General features: G+C 56.0%; 1 protein-coding gene across 5 annotated transcripts; it reads right to left on the bottom strand.

Moving 5' to 3' along the window:
• Nucleotides 1–1,101: 1,101 nt before the first annotated feature.
• LOC311633631 (leukocyte-associated immunoglobulin-like receptor 1) lies at nucleotides 1,102–13,794 on the bottom strand. Of its 5 annotated transcripts, XM_084906577.1 has the most exons (10): nucleotides 13,441–13,759; nucleotides 10,351–10,540; nucleotides 9,919–9,954; nucleotides 8,236–8,556; nucleotides 7,421–7,504; nucleotides 4,880–4,990; nucleotides 4,742–4,784; nucleotides 4,596–4,633; nucleotides 4,365–4,417; nucleotides 1,102–3,573 (listed from the first exon to the last, which is right to left on the bottom strand). In XM_084906577.1, exons 2-10 carry the CDS (start codon nucleotides 10,382–10,384, stop codon nucleotides 3,427–3,429), a joined length of 867 nt encoding a protein of 288 aa, XP_084762703.1. In that variant the 5' UTR covers nucleotides 10,385–10,540; nucleotides 13,441–13,759; the 3' UTR covers nucleotides 1,102–3,426. The 5 variants fall into 5 exon arrangements, with proteins under 5 accessions (XP_084762703.1, XP_084762704.1, XP_084762705.1 ...); XM_084906578.1 differs by lacking the exon at nucleotides 9,919–9,954; XM_084906579.1 differs by lacking the exon at nucleotides 7,421–7,504.
• Between the last annotated feature and the right edge of the window lie 381 nt (nucleotides 13,795–14,175).

The raw sequence follows: 14,175 nt of genomic DNA on the forward strand, positions 1-14,175 counted from the left end.
CCCGCTGGTCAGAGGAGAGGGGTTAGGGGGTGGGGATTACAGGCAGGGGCCTTTGATGTGGATTCCAGGAGGAGGAATTGGGGAGACAGGGTGAGCAGGCTTAGCAATGGCTGCTTTAATTCTTGCAGTGGGCTCTGGGGTGGAGGGGGTGGTGCTAGCTGCCTGACCCCTGGTCTGGGGGTCATTAGGGCAGGGGGGTCGTGGCCCAGAGTGTGAAAGCCCCACAAAAGGGGAGGCGGGGTGAAGGCTCAGGATTGGGGGGTTGTATGTGAAGGGGGACCCAGGAAGAGGATTCCTATATATGAACTCTGAAAGCATAATAATCTGGCCACTCCATATATAAATTGGAGTCCCCTCATTCTTTTTTTTTTTTTAATTATTTATAGTTTAACGTTTTACATATGTCTCCTTTTTTTCTCCCATAGACCTCTCCCTCTCCCCTCCTCATTATTTCCATCCTCACCCCAGGATAACTTTTCCATTGATTTTGAGGGAGGAGAGAGAGAGAGAGAGAGAGAGAGAGAGAGAGAGAGAGAGAGAGAGAGAGAGAGAGATGTGAGACACATGCATTAGTGGCCTCACACAGACACACCCCAAATGGGTTGGTGATAAAACCTGCATGGCTCAGTGCATGAATTCATGCATGGTGGGGTCTGACCTGCCTGGCCAGGGGGAGGGAACATGGGTGGTTGGCTTGCCTGCCTGTTGGTCTAAATCCTGTTTGAGGGGACAATTTGCATATTAGCCTTTTATTATACAGGATTATATAGGATATACACACTGTATGGCCAGATTATTATGCATTCAGAGATCAAAACAATCTGGCCACTCAGTGTATATATATTTTTATTCCTCACCCAAGGATATTTTTCCATTAATTTTTTTTTTTTAATACATTTTATTGGTTCTGCACAGAGAGGAAGGGAGAGAGACAGAGAGCTAGAAACATCGATGAGAGAGAGCCATCGATCAGCTGCCTCCTGCACACCCCCTACTGGGGATATGCCCGCAACCAAGGTACATGCCCCCGACCGGAATCGAACCCGGGACCCTTCAGTCCCCAAGCCGACGCTCCATCCATTGAGCCAAACCGGTCCCGGCTCCATTAATTTTTTAGAATGAGTGGGAGAGAGAAGGAAAGGCAGAGAGAAACATCGATGTGGGAGAAACACGTTGGTTGGTTGTCTCCTACTTGAGCCGTGACCAGGGACCAGGCTGGAAAGAAGCCTGAAATCAAGGTGCATGTCCTTGACCAGAATTAAACCTGGGACCCTTTGGTCTCCAGGCCGATGCTCTATCCACTGAGCAACACCATCCAGGCAGAAAGAAGACTCCTGCTCAGGGATTGGGGCAGCAGTGAGGGAGGCAGGAGGCCAGTGCCAGGTGACGCAGGCATTGTATAGGGTCACCTAGGACACGGTGTGCCTGACGGACACCTGTGAGAGGGATGCTAAAGCGTCAGGTTGACAGACGCCTGACATGTGGCCCAACAAGGAGGCACCGCAGACACTGCTCCAGGCAGTCCTCCTGGGCACCACGGGCCAGCTTCACGGGGTGGCTCCCAGGGTCACCCAGGACATCGAGGTCCAGCAGCAGAGGGGAGAGCCCACCATGGGCCCTGAGGAAGCCCAGGAACAGACATGGTGCTGAGGACAGAATGGCAGCCCCAACGATGTCCACGTCCCACTCCCTGGAGCCATCTGGTATCTGCAGATTGGAAGGTGAGCCACGGGTCCAGGACCCCACAAGGGTCCTTCTCAGAGGGAGGCAGGAGGCTCAGAGATGGAGGGACGAAGACGTCCCCGGTCAGAGAACGGGATTGGAAGAAGCTGCAGCACTCCTTGGTGATGGAGGAAGGGGCCGCAAGCCAAGGAGAGCGAGCAACCCCTCGGAGCTGCCGAAGGTAACCAGACGGATTCTCCCTTACTGCCCCCGAGGGAGGGCCAACCCGCCAGCACCCTGGCCTTCGCCAACGAAACTCACTTCAGGCGCCTGGCGTCCTGACCTGGGAGATAATACACTGTGTTGTCTGGAGCCAGGGAGTGTGGGGTGATTTGTTACAGCAGCAACAGAATGCGAATACTCTCACTTTAGGGGAAGAGTCGAGGCAAACGTACTGGGCAAAGCAGCATCCAATCCCGGTCTGGAAGGGCATTAGGTAGGGGAAGGGAGGGAGGTCAGACCAAGGACAAGGCTGGAGAGCTGGGTAGGTGCAATTTGCGTGGAGAATGCCTGGTGTCCAGTGGGAGGAACCTGGGGGGGACAAGAAGTGGGAACAGGCCATGTCCCTCAGAGTGGACTAACAGCCCGAGGGGCCCTCCCATGCCATCATGGCCTCCCCAAGCCTGTGCCCAGCCCACACGTGACCATGACGTGGGTGCATGCATGTATATGCGCTTGTATCGTGTGTGAGTGTGTGTGTGTATGTGCATTTGTGCCCTCACGGGCATGTGTGTGCATGTGGTGTGGGTGGGGTTTAGGCTCTGCACCCTCACCCAGCCAAACGTCTCCTTAGATGCCTGCTCAGTTGTGACTAAGAACCACACTCAGATCAGAAATCATCGATGCCATTTTTTTCTGTCTTTATTTTCTTACTGTTTTGAGCATCTGTGGAGGCAGACACTGGGGACCAGGTACCGTGTGCCCCAGTGCCTCGTGCAGGGCTGCCATAGCTGGGGTGTGAGAACATTTTTACTGATGAGCAAGGTGAAGCAGGATTCAGAGACAACGAGGCATCTGAGATTCGCTGCATCGATATGGCCCAGGTTCAAGGTGAACAAGGGGAAAGTGGTTAGAGTCAGCTAAGAAGGTGGTTCCAACAGTCTCTGGGGGGTGGGGGGAATTCACAGGACATGGGTGGAACCAGATGGGTGACTGTAGGACTGTAGCTGGGTCTCTGGAAACAGCCCACCAACTGTAGTGGGGTCTCTGGAAACTGCTGAGCAATAGTGGTTGGGTCTCTGGAAACTGTGGGCACCAGTAGTTGCATCTTCAGAAACTGCTGGACATCAGTAGCTGGGTCTCTGGAAACTGTTGGACAACTGTAGCTGGGTTGCTAGAAACTGCTGGGCAACAGTAGGTGGGTCTCTGGAAACAAGTATTATATGGGTGCTCCAAGGAGCTGGTGGACTGTAGGAGGGGTCACCTGGTTCATGAACCTCCTAGGTGTTGAATGGGATCCCCAGACTCCAGCTCTCCCCTCCAGGAGAAATGAATAGATGGCAACAATAGTGGGGTGATTCCACAGGGAAGCCTTCCTGGTGGTGCTTCAGGCTTTTGCAAGAGGGACTTGTGGGGAATGGTGGCCTCTGGGGAGAGGTCAATGGGGAGGAAAGGAGACTTATGTAATACTTTGAACAATAAAGAAGTTAATTAAAAATAAAAAAGAGTGGCGTGTGTCTGTAGGTGCAGAGGCTGGGGGTCGGGTCAGCGTCTGGGGAGTTCTGCATATGTGCTGGCAGCAGCTGTGGGCTCCGCGGGCGGTGGGGACACAGCCTGGGCTGCTCTGAGGGTGAGGGCCCGCTGGTCCAGCTGGGCGTATGTCACCTCCTGGGTGTCTCCCGCAGCAGGGCTCTGAGGGAGAGAGCCAGGTGGGTTAGTGTGGGGGGGGGGGCAAAGAGGGGGGGGGGCTGTGGGAAGGACAGACTAGGGTGGCCGGCTTCCAGGTGGCCCCGGTGGTTCCACCTCCCGAATCTCCATTGTGGAGTTCTCTTCCCCATAGAATCTGAGTTCTGCGATATGACAGAGGGAGAGCATGCTACCTCCATGGAGTGGCCTCCAGACACATTGGGCTTCTGTCTTCCCTCCCTGGGGCCCCGCCCTCTGAGGGAGGCGGCTGCCAAGGAGAACCCCACGTGTGGAGGAACAGAGGCCTCCCGCCCACAGCCTAAGAGGGTGCCATCTTGCACGTGGGCCTGCAGCCCCAGTCCAGCCTTCAGATGAATGCAGCCCGTCATCATGACAGCAGCCTCGTGAGAGTCCGTGAGCCAGAACCACCCAGCAGATTCAATCTGCTTCCAAATTCCAGCCCAAGAAACTGAGATACTTGTGTGAAACTGTTCAAGTCGAGGAACTTTGGCCCTGGCTGGTGTTTCCCGTTGTTAGAGTGTTGGTTATAGAACGAAGGGTCACAGGTTCAATCCCGGCCCTGGTCGAAGCCCGTGTGGGAGATAACCAGTCGATGTGTCTCTGTCACATCCATGTTTCTCTCTTTCTCCCTCTCCCTTTCTCCCTTCCACTCTTCTTGAAAAATCAATGAAGATATATCCTCAGGAGAGCATTAAAAAAACAAACAAACAACAAACAAAAAAACGATGGGATATGATGTGGTTACACAGAAATAGGTGACTAATCCAAGGACTTACTGGGCTCTGCAGCTCCCTCTTCTTCTCAGGAAGTGCATAGACTGTGACCTCATCTGAGGGAGAAGAGAACAACAGTCAGATCTTTGGGGTGAAATTTGCCTGAAACCTCACGGGTTTAGGTCCCAACTTACAGCTGCAACATCCAGTCATCTTGCCCCCTCCTCATTGCTTCCTCAATGGGCTCAATGCCACTCCCCTTTCCCCAAGCAGTTAACTCTCTTTGTCCCTTACCTGGTGTGCTCTCTGTGATGTCAGCAGCTGGATTGAGCCTGAGGAGAAAAACAAGAGAGTATGGGGTGGGGGCTGGATTGGGGTGCTCTGGAGGCAGAGACCCCAGTGGGGGGAAGGGTCCATGGGTCATTCTCGGGGGTCCTCACCTCTCCTGGGGCCTCTGCTCCTCGCCTTTGCTGTGGAGGGACTCTGAGGACAATCAGGGTGTGAATTAGGAGGGAGTCCATCTCCCCAGCACCCCACGCAGCCTTCCCAGGTCACCCCACCCTAACCCTGAGACCTACTGTGTTTTCTCTGATGCTGACGGTGGACTAAGAAGAGGACCAGCAGGACGAGACAAAGGAGAAAGGCCACGGAGGTCCCAACAAGGATGTAAATGTATGTGCTTGACAGGCCTGGAAGGGTAGTGAAGATAGAACCACAGTATCTGCAGGATGCATGTATGGAGCACCAACTGCACACCATGCATATGCTGGGTGCCTGTCATGTTCACACTGATGTATCTAATCTCCCACATGCCTGGTAGTCCTGTGGCATGGGATCTGCCAGAAGCCAATTCCAGCATGTCATAACTGCAAGAGTTTCATCAAAAGGTTGATGAAGCTTGGGGACTCAACAAGGGCTGAGCCACATATGTAATCACCTGAGGGAATGGCGAAAGGCACTTCCCCCAAGCCTGAATAGGATGAGTGTTTGCTGCCAGATAGCTCAGGGCTTCTCAGTCTACATGTTATTGCTTCCTACTGGCCAAACACCTGAACAGCTGTGGGCTATTCCCCAGTCTGACAATGCTTCTGTAAACCCTACCCTCTGAAGTGTATTATCTCCACCTTGCCTTAGGACAAATTTGTGTTAATAAAAAGCAAGGGGTCCTGAGACCACGAGAACCTGGTTTCTTCAGCCAGGCTCCTCTGACCCCCCAATGCCTTTCAAAATTATCTTTCATCTCTGGACTCCTTCTTAATCTACGCACAGCCTTTCTCTAGATTGCTGAACCCTTCTTAATGCTGGAACAAGAATCCCGGCAGGGACCCATCATCCTCATTTTACTAAACCAGGGTCCTGAGTGTGGACGCCCTCTGTCCACAGGATGTCGACAGAGCTAAGGTGTGGCCAACACCCAAGCCCATTCTTTTCCTTCCCCATGAGGCACACTACGGGTCCTGCTCCTCTGGCCCTGGTCTGGGCTTGGCGCATGCACTGTGTGTCCATCCCACCTTTTACCAGGCACCTGCTCTGCGCATGCACACAGCGCCGCCCATTTCACAGGTGATCAGACTGAGGTCCCAGGGCTGGTTCATGCACAGGGTGTGAGTCCCCTGTTTCCTCTTCTGGAGCAGCACCCCCGTGTCCTCACATCCCGTAAGAAAGCAGGAGACTTCCCCTGCCTGGTCCTCCCTCCTGGACACCTGAGACAGCCCAGGACCCAGGACCCAGGACCCAGGACCCAGGAGCCAGGACCCACCTCTGTTCCACACACCACCACCTGTCCTTCCCTTTAAGGCATTTAGCACAATTTACACTTAGATGTATACGCCATATGTGCATCATGTATGTACTATGTGTAGCGTGACCTATTTATAACAAAATTAAGTAATTATAATCCATAGTGGGTGTACGTGTATACTTAAAGTTATGCGATTTCATTTATGCCTGTATAATTTGAACTACATAAATATTTAAAAACATAAATTTAAAAGAACTTATACTATGTAAGATATCACATATCAATTACACATGTTATTATATAACATATGGTGCGTATTTATGTTCACATTTGCATATATTGATTGTAGTAATACATGATATAATTTAACATAATATTCATTTGTAAGGTGCTTATTATATCAATCATAGTATTGATATAGTTAATGTATAATCAACTATATACACTAACATAAATTATAGAACTGAAACTTTACCTTGTAAGTTGCATATTTGTTAGTGGCCTTGGGAATGAAATTTGTGCATGGGGGGGGGGGTCCTTCAGCTTGGCCTGCACTGTCTTCAATCTGGGACCCCTTGGGGGATGTCAAACTGCCAGATTAGGCCCAATCCCACATTGGGCCTAATCTGCCAGTCTGACATCTCTCTCACAATCCTAGACTGCTGGCTCCTAACGCTTGCCTGCCTGCCTTCCTGATTGCCCCTACCCACTTCTACCTGCCATCCTAATCACCCCCTAACCACTCCCCTGCCAGCCAGATTGATGCCTAACTGCTCCCCTGCCGGACCCATTGCCCCCTACTTCTCTTCTCCCCGCCCCCCTCAGCCTGGTTTCCTCAAAGTGCCCCCCTCCACACCAGTCTGGTGGCTCCATGCAGCCTGCTCTTTATTTGTTACTGTTACTGTAACGGCATCACAGACGATTTGCATATTCCTCTATTATTAGTATAGATATTTTCCCATATAGACATACTAGAGGCCTGGTGCATGAAATTTGTGCACTCAGTGGGGGTTTCCCTCAGCCAGCCTGCCCCCTCTTGCAGTCGGGAAGCCCTCAGGGGATGTCAGACTGCCACCACCACTGTGCTTGCCAGCCATGAGCCTGGCTTCTGGCTGAGTGGCACTCCCCTGTGGGAGTGCACTGACCACATGGGGGCAGCTCCTGTGTTGAGCGTCTGCCCCCTGGTGGTCAGTGCCCATCATAGCAACTGGTTGTTCTACCGTTCGGTCGATTTGCATGTTAGCCTTTTATTATATAGGATGTGGATTTCTTGTTGTTCATTCTAATTAATTCTCCCCATTAGAGTTGGGAGGATGGAGCCTGAGCCCCAGCACTGAGCCCCCCTCTGAAACCCCTCCAAGCTGAGGTCTCTACTCACCAGCTGAGGAGTGGGTCTCTGTGTGTGTGTTGGGGGTGGAGCTGGGGGTGGAGCTGGGGGTGGAGCTGAGAACCGGGGTGGGTCCTGTGAACAGGACAGGGGGAAGGGCTGACGTTCTGTGGGGCTGCCTGGGTTCCTCCAACACATACTGGCCCCCCTCCACCCTGAGTGTCCACCACCCACAGGCCATGTCTGTCCCTCACTCAATTCCAGAAGGCACCTGAGCTGTGGAGAGTGCAGGAGAGGAGGGGAGCCAGCAGCTCTTGGCCTCACAGAACCTCAGGGAGCAGCTCCCATGAGGCCCAGGACATGGGGGGGGGGAGGGTCCCTGATGGGCCCTGAGTCCAGGAGGTCTCAGGACTGACCACACACAGGGAAGGTCAGCTTCATCCCCCAAAACCCTCAGGGCACCGCCCTGCCCTGGGATGCCCCCCGGACCATGCCACCTGCCCATGGAGGGTGGACCCCAGGGGCCACATTGCCTGGGCCCCTCAGAGCCTGGCCAGGGGAAAGGGCAGGGCACTCCCACACTGAGGGGAAGGACTCAGGGCCCCTTGAAGGGGTCTGTGCCCACCTGGTGTCTGGGAGCTCAGGCCCCACCCAGCCCAGCAGGAACAGCTCTGTGTCCCTCTGAGGCGGGGCTCAGGGTCCAGGCCACCGTGGTGTCCAGATGGGACCAGACTCCAGGGCCCTGAGCCAGGGGTGAAGGCCGAGGGTCCTGGGTGCAGAGGGAGGGGAGCCCCAGGGTGAGCAGGAGGGCAGGAGCCCGAGGACAGAGATGTGGCTGGGACAGGGTGTGGGGCCCTGGGACCCACCTGAGGGCGGAGTGGAGATGTCCTCCTCTGTCACCTGCAGCTGCAGGGGCTCACTGCGCTCAGACCAGTGGGACCCTTGGTTGTAGAGGCAGCTATACTGCCTGGCAGTGTCATCATTCACCGCAGAGATTTGGAATCTGGCCTCTGTCCCCCGCCGACCATCTTGAGGCACAATTTTCTGATCAGAGACTACTTGTCTTTTATCCTTCTCCAGGCGGAATAACTCAGCCCCAGCTGGGCCCCGGCACACGAAGGTCACAGGCCGTCCTCGGGGGATCACTGGCCCTGGCTCGGCCCTGAGGGAGGGTTTGGGCAGGGCCCCTGGGAGGAAGCAGAGCAGGATCTCAGGATTTCATCGTGAGGAAATCTCCAACCTCACACGGCCCGTGTTTCCAGAGTGCAGGTTAATGTTCTTAGCAAACTTGCAGAGCTGTGCAACTATGTCTGCAATCTAATTTTAAGCCATTTCACACACACCCCGCCCCTTTCCCAAGAGACCACGCTCCCGGCCCCCCCCCCCCCCCCCCCCCCGCCAGAGGACTGAGTTCTCATCCCTCCAGTGACTTCCCCACATGACACAAGAACCTGAGTCCTAGTGGCCTCGTGAGCTTTTTCTAAGGAACCGGGGACCTGTCAGAGCAGCTGTCCCCATGGCCACTCTCCAGGGGGACACACAGGGCTGGGAGGGGGCAGAGGGTGAGGATGAGCGGGTCACTCTTGGGCACAGGGACGCTGGAGTCTGAGATGGTGGGAATGGCCTGGCCGGGTCTGCAGGCAGATGGGGGAGATTGTGGGGACCAATCGGGGATGCAGGGCCCCATGGGAAGTCTAGTGGGTTTGGGGGTGCAGCTGCAGCCCAGACCTCTGCACAGAACCCGAGTGGGTGAGAACCCCTAACCCCTGGGCTCCTCCTCTGAGCAGCACTCCCTGAGGTTCCCTCTGCATCCCCCACCTCCCTCTCAGCCCGTTTTCCCTTCCTTGTGATGGAGGCTCCTGCAACCCCACATGTCTAAACTGGGCTGGGAGGGGAAGAGAGGGTTCTGGCCCTGAAACAGGAAGAAGGCATCCCAGTCACCCAATCCCTGAGAGACAGAGCTGGCCACCCCTAACATTCATTCCCTCCGTCCCTCCTTCCCTCATTCCTTCAGCCACAGCTCAGCTCCTGTCTCCCCTTTACTGACACCTCCTTGTCCCTTTGGCCCCACAAACAGGAGAAACACAGGAGGACCCCGGCCTTCTTGGGCAGGAGGGGAGAGGGGGCACAGGGTGAGTGTGGGGGCTCAGGGTGAGTATGGGGGTGTCAGGGTGAGTAGGGGGGTGTCAGGCTGAGTGTGTAGGCTCATAGTGAGGGGGGCAGAGCTGACCTCTCCTCAGAGGCAGAGAAGAGAGGCCCTGAGCTGAGACCAAAGGCCAAATATGAATGAGCCAAGCTGAGCTACATGAGCCCTCAGCCTGGGAGAGGGTCATGGTGGAGACAGAACCTGGAGTTTGTGGAAGTGACAGGAAGGCTGGGTTTCTGAAGGTCACTTAGCCAGAGGGCGTGAGGACAGACAGACGCAGACAAGGAGATACGCTCAGGCTCATTCCAGCTGAAGACACACCAGAGAGGACTCTAAGGAAAATCAATCGTTTGCCGGAACATAAAAATTGTATAAAAAACTCCGTTTAAAAAGGGGGACTCACCCTCCTGCATGTGGATCATCTGGCCCAGACAGAGCACTGCAAGGGAAGGGCTGGTGAGGACAACGCCCAGGACCCGAGTCCTCCCCGGGCTGCAATCAGGGGGCCTTCCTGGAAGCAGCAGGCCCGGCCTGGAGAATCTCCCAGGCTCCCTCCTCAGCATCCCCTCTGAGCACAATCCTGCTTCCTGCTCTGGGTTTCCAGATTAAACCCCACCCCCTCCTCCAATCAGGCCCTCAGTCAGACCCTGTCCCCATGCCCAGGCCCCTGCCTCCCGGGGTCACACGTAGCTCAGGGCCAGTGCTGAGGGGCCAGGCCGCCAGGAGGGACCAGGAGTCTCCTGGGCTGGGGTCAGACTTGAGCAGGGACGGAGACACCTCCCCCAGCCACCACCCCCTCGGCCCCTGGGATGCGGTCCCTCTGTCCAGGACTCACCGAGGCCCAGGAGGGTGGAGGGCCGGGGGCCCATGGCCAGCCCGCAGCCTGCGCAGCCCCGGAGTCAGGAGTGGGAGGGCAGAGCCCGCAGCTGGCACAGGGCACAGGATGTGTGGGTCAGGCGCTCCCGTCGTCGTTGCTACATCAACGTCTCTGTCCAAAGGGGAAGAAGACCTCCCTCCAGGCCTTCCTGCTAGAGAAGGGGAGGGCTGTAGCTTCCCCAGCCGTCTCTCCCTCCCTCCTAATTCTCACCACCCCCCCCACCCCCCCCCACCCCGCCCGCCACAGCCTCCCACCTGCGATGGGGACACTGAGCTCACTTGGGGATGAGCCCTGAGCGTGGACCTCCCTCGGACCTGCGGGATAAGGCCCTGCCTGGGTTTGTGCAGCCAGCTGACCTCAGACCAACCCCCGGCTGCGGGTTCCAGCGTCACTAACGGACCCCCTGGGCTTGTGCAAGGCGCTAGTTACTCCACCTCATGCGGACACGTCCTCATATGGGAAATGGAGAGCCTGCCGAAACCGGTTTTGGCTCAGTGGATAGAGGGTCGGCCTGCGGACTGAAGGTCCCAGGTTCAATTCCGGTCAAGGGCATGTACCTTGGTTGCGGGCACATCCCCACTTGGGGGTGTGCAGGAGGCAGCTGATCCATGTTTCTCTCTCATCGATGTTTCTAACTCTATCCTTCTCTCTTCCTCTCTGTAAAAAATTAATAATAATAATATATATTTTTTTATTTTATTTATTTTTTTTTTTTTAAGAAAGAAAATGGGGAGCCTGCCCTCTCCCTCCATGCGTGTGAGGACAGGCTACACTCCCAGCCCAGCCGGAGCGGGGCTCGGTGGGTGGGCATCCACCTGGGAACCAGGAGGTCAGGGTTCGATTCCCGGTCAAGGGCACAGGCCCCGGTTGGGGACTCCATCCCCAGCGTGGGGTGTGCAGGAGGCTGCTGGTTCCATCCCCAGCCCAGGTTGGGGTGCATGTGGAAGGCAACCCATCCTTGTGTCCCTTTCACATCGATGTTTCTCTCTCTCCCTCCCCTACCCCCTCACTTTCCCTCTCTCTAACAACATTCATGGAAAAAATATCCTCGGGTGAGGATTAGCAACAAAAAAAAAAAATTAAAAAATATAAACAAACATGTATCCTACTGCCCTAGCCCTACGCAGTTTGACTCAGTGGATAGAGCATCGGCCTGCAGACTGAAGGGCCGCAAGTTCAATTCTGGCCAAGGGCACATGCCTGGATTACAGGCTCGATCCTCCCAGCCCCCAGCGGGGAGGGGGGGGGCTGGAGGATGGGGGGGAGCGTGCAGGAGGCAGCCAATCCATGATTCTTATCATCAATGTTTCTATTTCTCACCCTTCCTCTCTGAAATCTTACCTAATAAGAGAAACATGCAAATTAGCCATCACTCCACTACGCCCACACCCAATCAGAGTGAGTATGCAGATTAACCCAACAAAGATGGAGGTTAGTTTGCATATGCAGAGCATGCGAAGCTTGCTGTGAGGGGAAGCGGGGACAGAGGAGTGGTGCTCCAGACAGAAGGAAGGACTTGCCAGCTCCCAGGTGGCTGGGAGTGAAGCCAGGGGCCTATTATTGCACGAATATCATGCAACGGGCCTCTAGTCAATAATAATTTAAAAAAAAAATACATATCCTGCTAACAAGAGTTCTCTTCCCACTCCTCCAGTGGCAACGGAAACAGGAGAGGGTAGGGTGACCTGATGGGATGGAAGGGTCAGGAGAGAGACTGAGGGAGCTGGGCCTGGGGGTGGCACAGCCTTGGCCCCCCGTGGCCGCTGGGAGAATGGGCAGGGCAGGGTTGGGGGAGGGATCCGTGCCCTGCAATGGCAACTCTATTGCAATCGAAGCGCATCAGACACCGTTCAGTTTAAAATTTCACAATGTCCTATATGCCAATCGCAACTCAACTCTAAGGAGAGAGAGGTGTTTGCATCAGAAGGCTTGGCATATGGAGACACCCTGGCCTGGGCCCTAGGCTGAGTGGCCCTCCTCGGGGGGACTGCGATGGGGTCATGACCCCCCCTCCATGGACAGACCGGCGGCGGGCACTGCCCATGGGTTGACCCAGGGCCCGTCTGCATGCTGCTGACCTGGGTCTGGCCCTCCGGCACAGAGCAGCTCCTCAGAGACCTACTTCCCTTTTGTAAAAATAGACTTTTATTGATGTCAGAGAGGAAGTGAGAGAGAAGAGAGAGGGGAGAGGGGACAGGGGAGAGAGGGAGAGAGGGAGAGAGGGAGATGAGAAAGGGAGGAGAGGGAGAGGGGAGAGAGGGAGAGAGGGACAGGGAGAGAGGGAGATGAGAGAGAGAGGAGAGGGAGAGGGGAGAGAGGGAGAGGGAGAGAGAGGAGGGGAGAGAGGGAGACAGGGAGAAAGGGGAGAGGAGAGAGAGGGAGAGAAGAGAGAGGGGGAGAGAGGGAGAGGGAGAGAGGGAGATGAGAGAGGGAGGAGAGGAGAGGGGAGAGAGGGAGAGGGAGAAAGGGAGAGAGAGAAAAGGGGGGGCAGAGAGAGAGAGAGGAGAGAGGAGAGGGGAGAGAGGGAGAGGGAGAAGGGGGGGCAGAGAGAGAGAGAGGAGAGAGGAGAGAGGAGAAAGAGAGAGGAGAGAGGAGAGAGAGAGATAGGAGAGAGAGAGAGAAAGAGAGAGAGAGAGAAACACCCATGATGAGAGGGAATCTCGGATCGGCTGTCTCCTGCATGCCTCATGCTGGGGATGGAGCCTGCAACCCGGGCAGATGCCCTTAACCGGGAAACCCAACTGTGACCTCCTGGTTCCTGGGGTGGACGCCCCACCACGGAGCAAAGACCTCCTGTTCCTGAGCGTTCCCAAATGGGGGCATCCGCAGTGGGCTCTCCAGGACAGGGTCTGGTCCCACCAGGCCCAGGGGGGTCTCTGTGTCCTGGCGATTACAGGAGACGCACAGGCAACCCCCACTGTCTCCCCCCCTCTCACCCCCAGTCATCCGGATGAGCCCCTCCTCCCCAGGTCCCCAAACCTGTGCGCCCAGCCCGGAAAGCAACCTCGGGGTGGAGGGGTGGGATTAGGGGGTCAGAGGTGGACTCACCCACTTGTGTTGGGGTCCCCCGGCCTCGATGGAACCAGGAAGGAAGACCTCACCACGGCGCACCCACCTGGGTCTGAGGCCAGGCTCCGGGGATCGGGCACCCGGCCCAGCACGGCTTGCACAGGACGGTAAGCGCAGGCGGGCTCAGCTCCCCATGGGTTCCCACGCAGCCCCGTGGGGTGCAGGGCCACGTGCTCAGGGCAGGGTTTTTTTCCAGCAGCACCCTCTCCTCCCTGCGTCCCCCGGACTCCCGGAGACACGTAGGAGGCCACGGGCGGGCGTGGCGGGTGCAACGCGCCTGGGCTGCTCCGAACCAGCCCACGAGGCGGCCCCGCGGTCAAGCGCGCAGGATGTGGTGTGCCCGCGGCCTCGGCAGAAATCGGACCCAGGAAGCGGCTTCCCACCCCATCCTGGGCAAGTCCCCAGCCTCCCCGGGTGGGGCCCAGCAACGGGCCCCGCTTCCTGGACAGGAGCCCCGGGTCCGGCCGTGCCAGGCACCCCCTCTTCCAATCAGGCCCTCACTGGGGTGCAGCCCATCTCCCACCTGGGCACGGTGTGGTTTTATCTCGTGCTGAACTCCTAGCGACACTTAATTTTTTTAAATATATTTTATTGATTTTTCACAGAGAGGAAGGGAGATGGATAGAGAGGTAGAAACATCGGTGAGAGAGAAACATCCATCAGCTGCCTCCTGCACACCCCCCACTGGGGATGTGCCCACAACCAAGGTACATG

This window comes from Pipistrellus hanaki (genome assembly GCF_964339955.1).
Source record: "Pipistrellus hanaki genome assembly, chromosome: 15".
Taxonomy (NCBI): domain Eukaryota; kingdom Metazoa; phylum Chordata; class Mammalia; order Chiroptera; family Vespertilionidae; genus Pipistrellus; species Pipistrellus hanaki.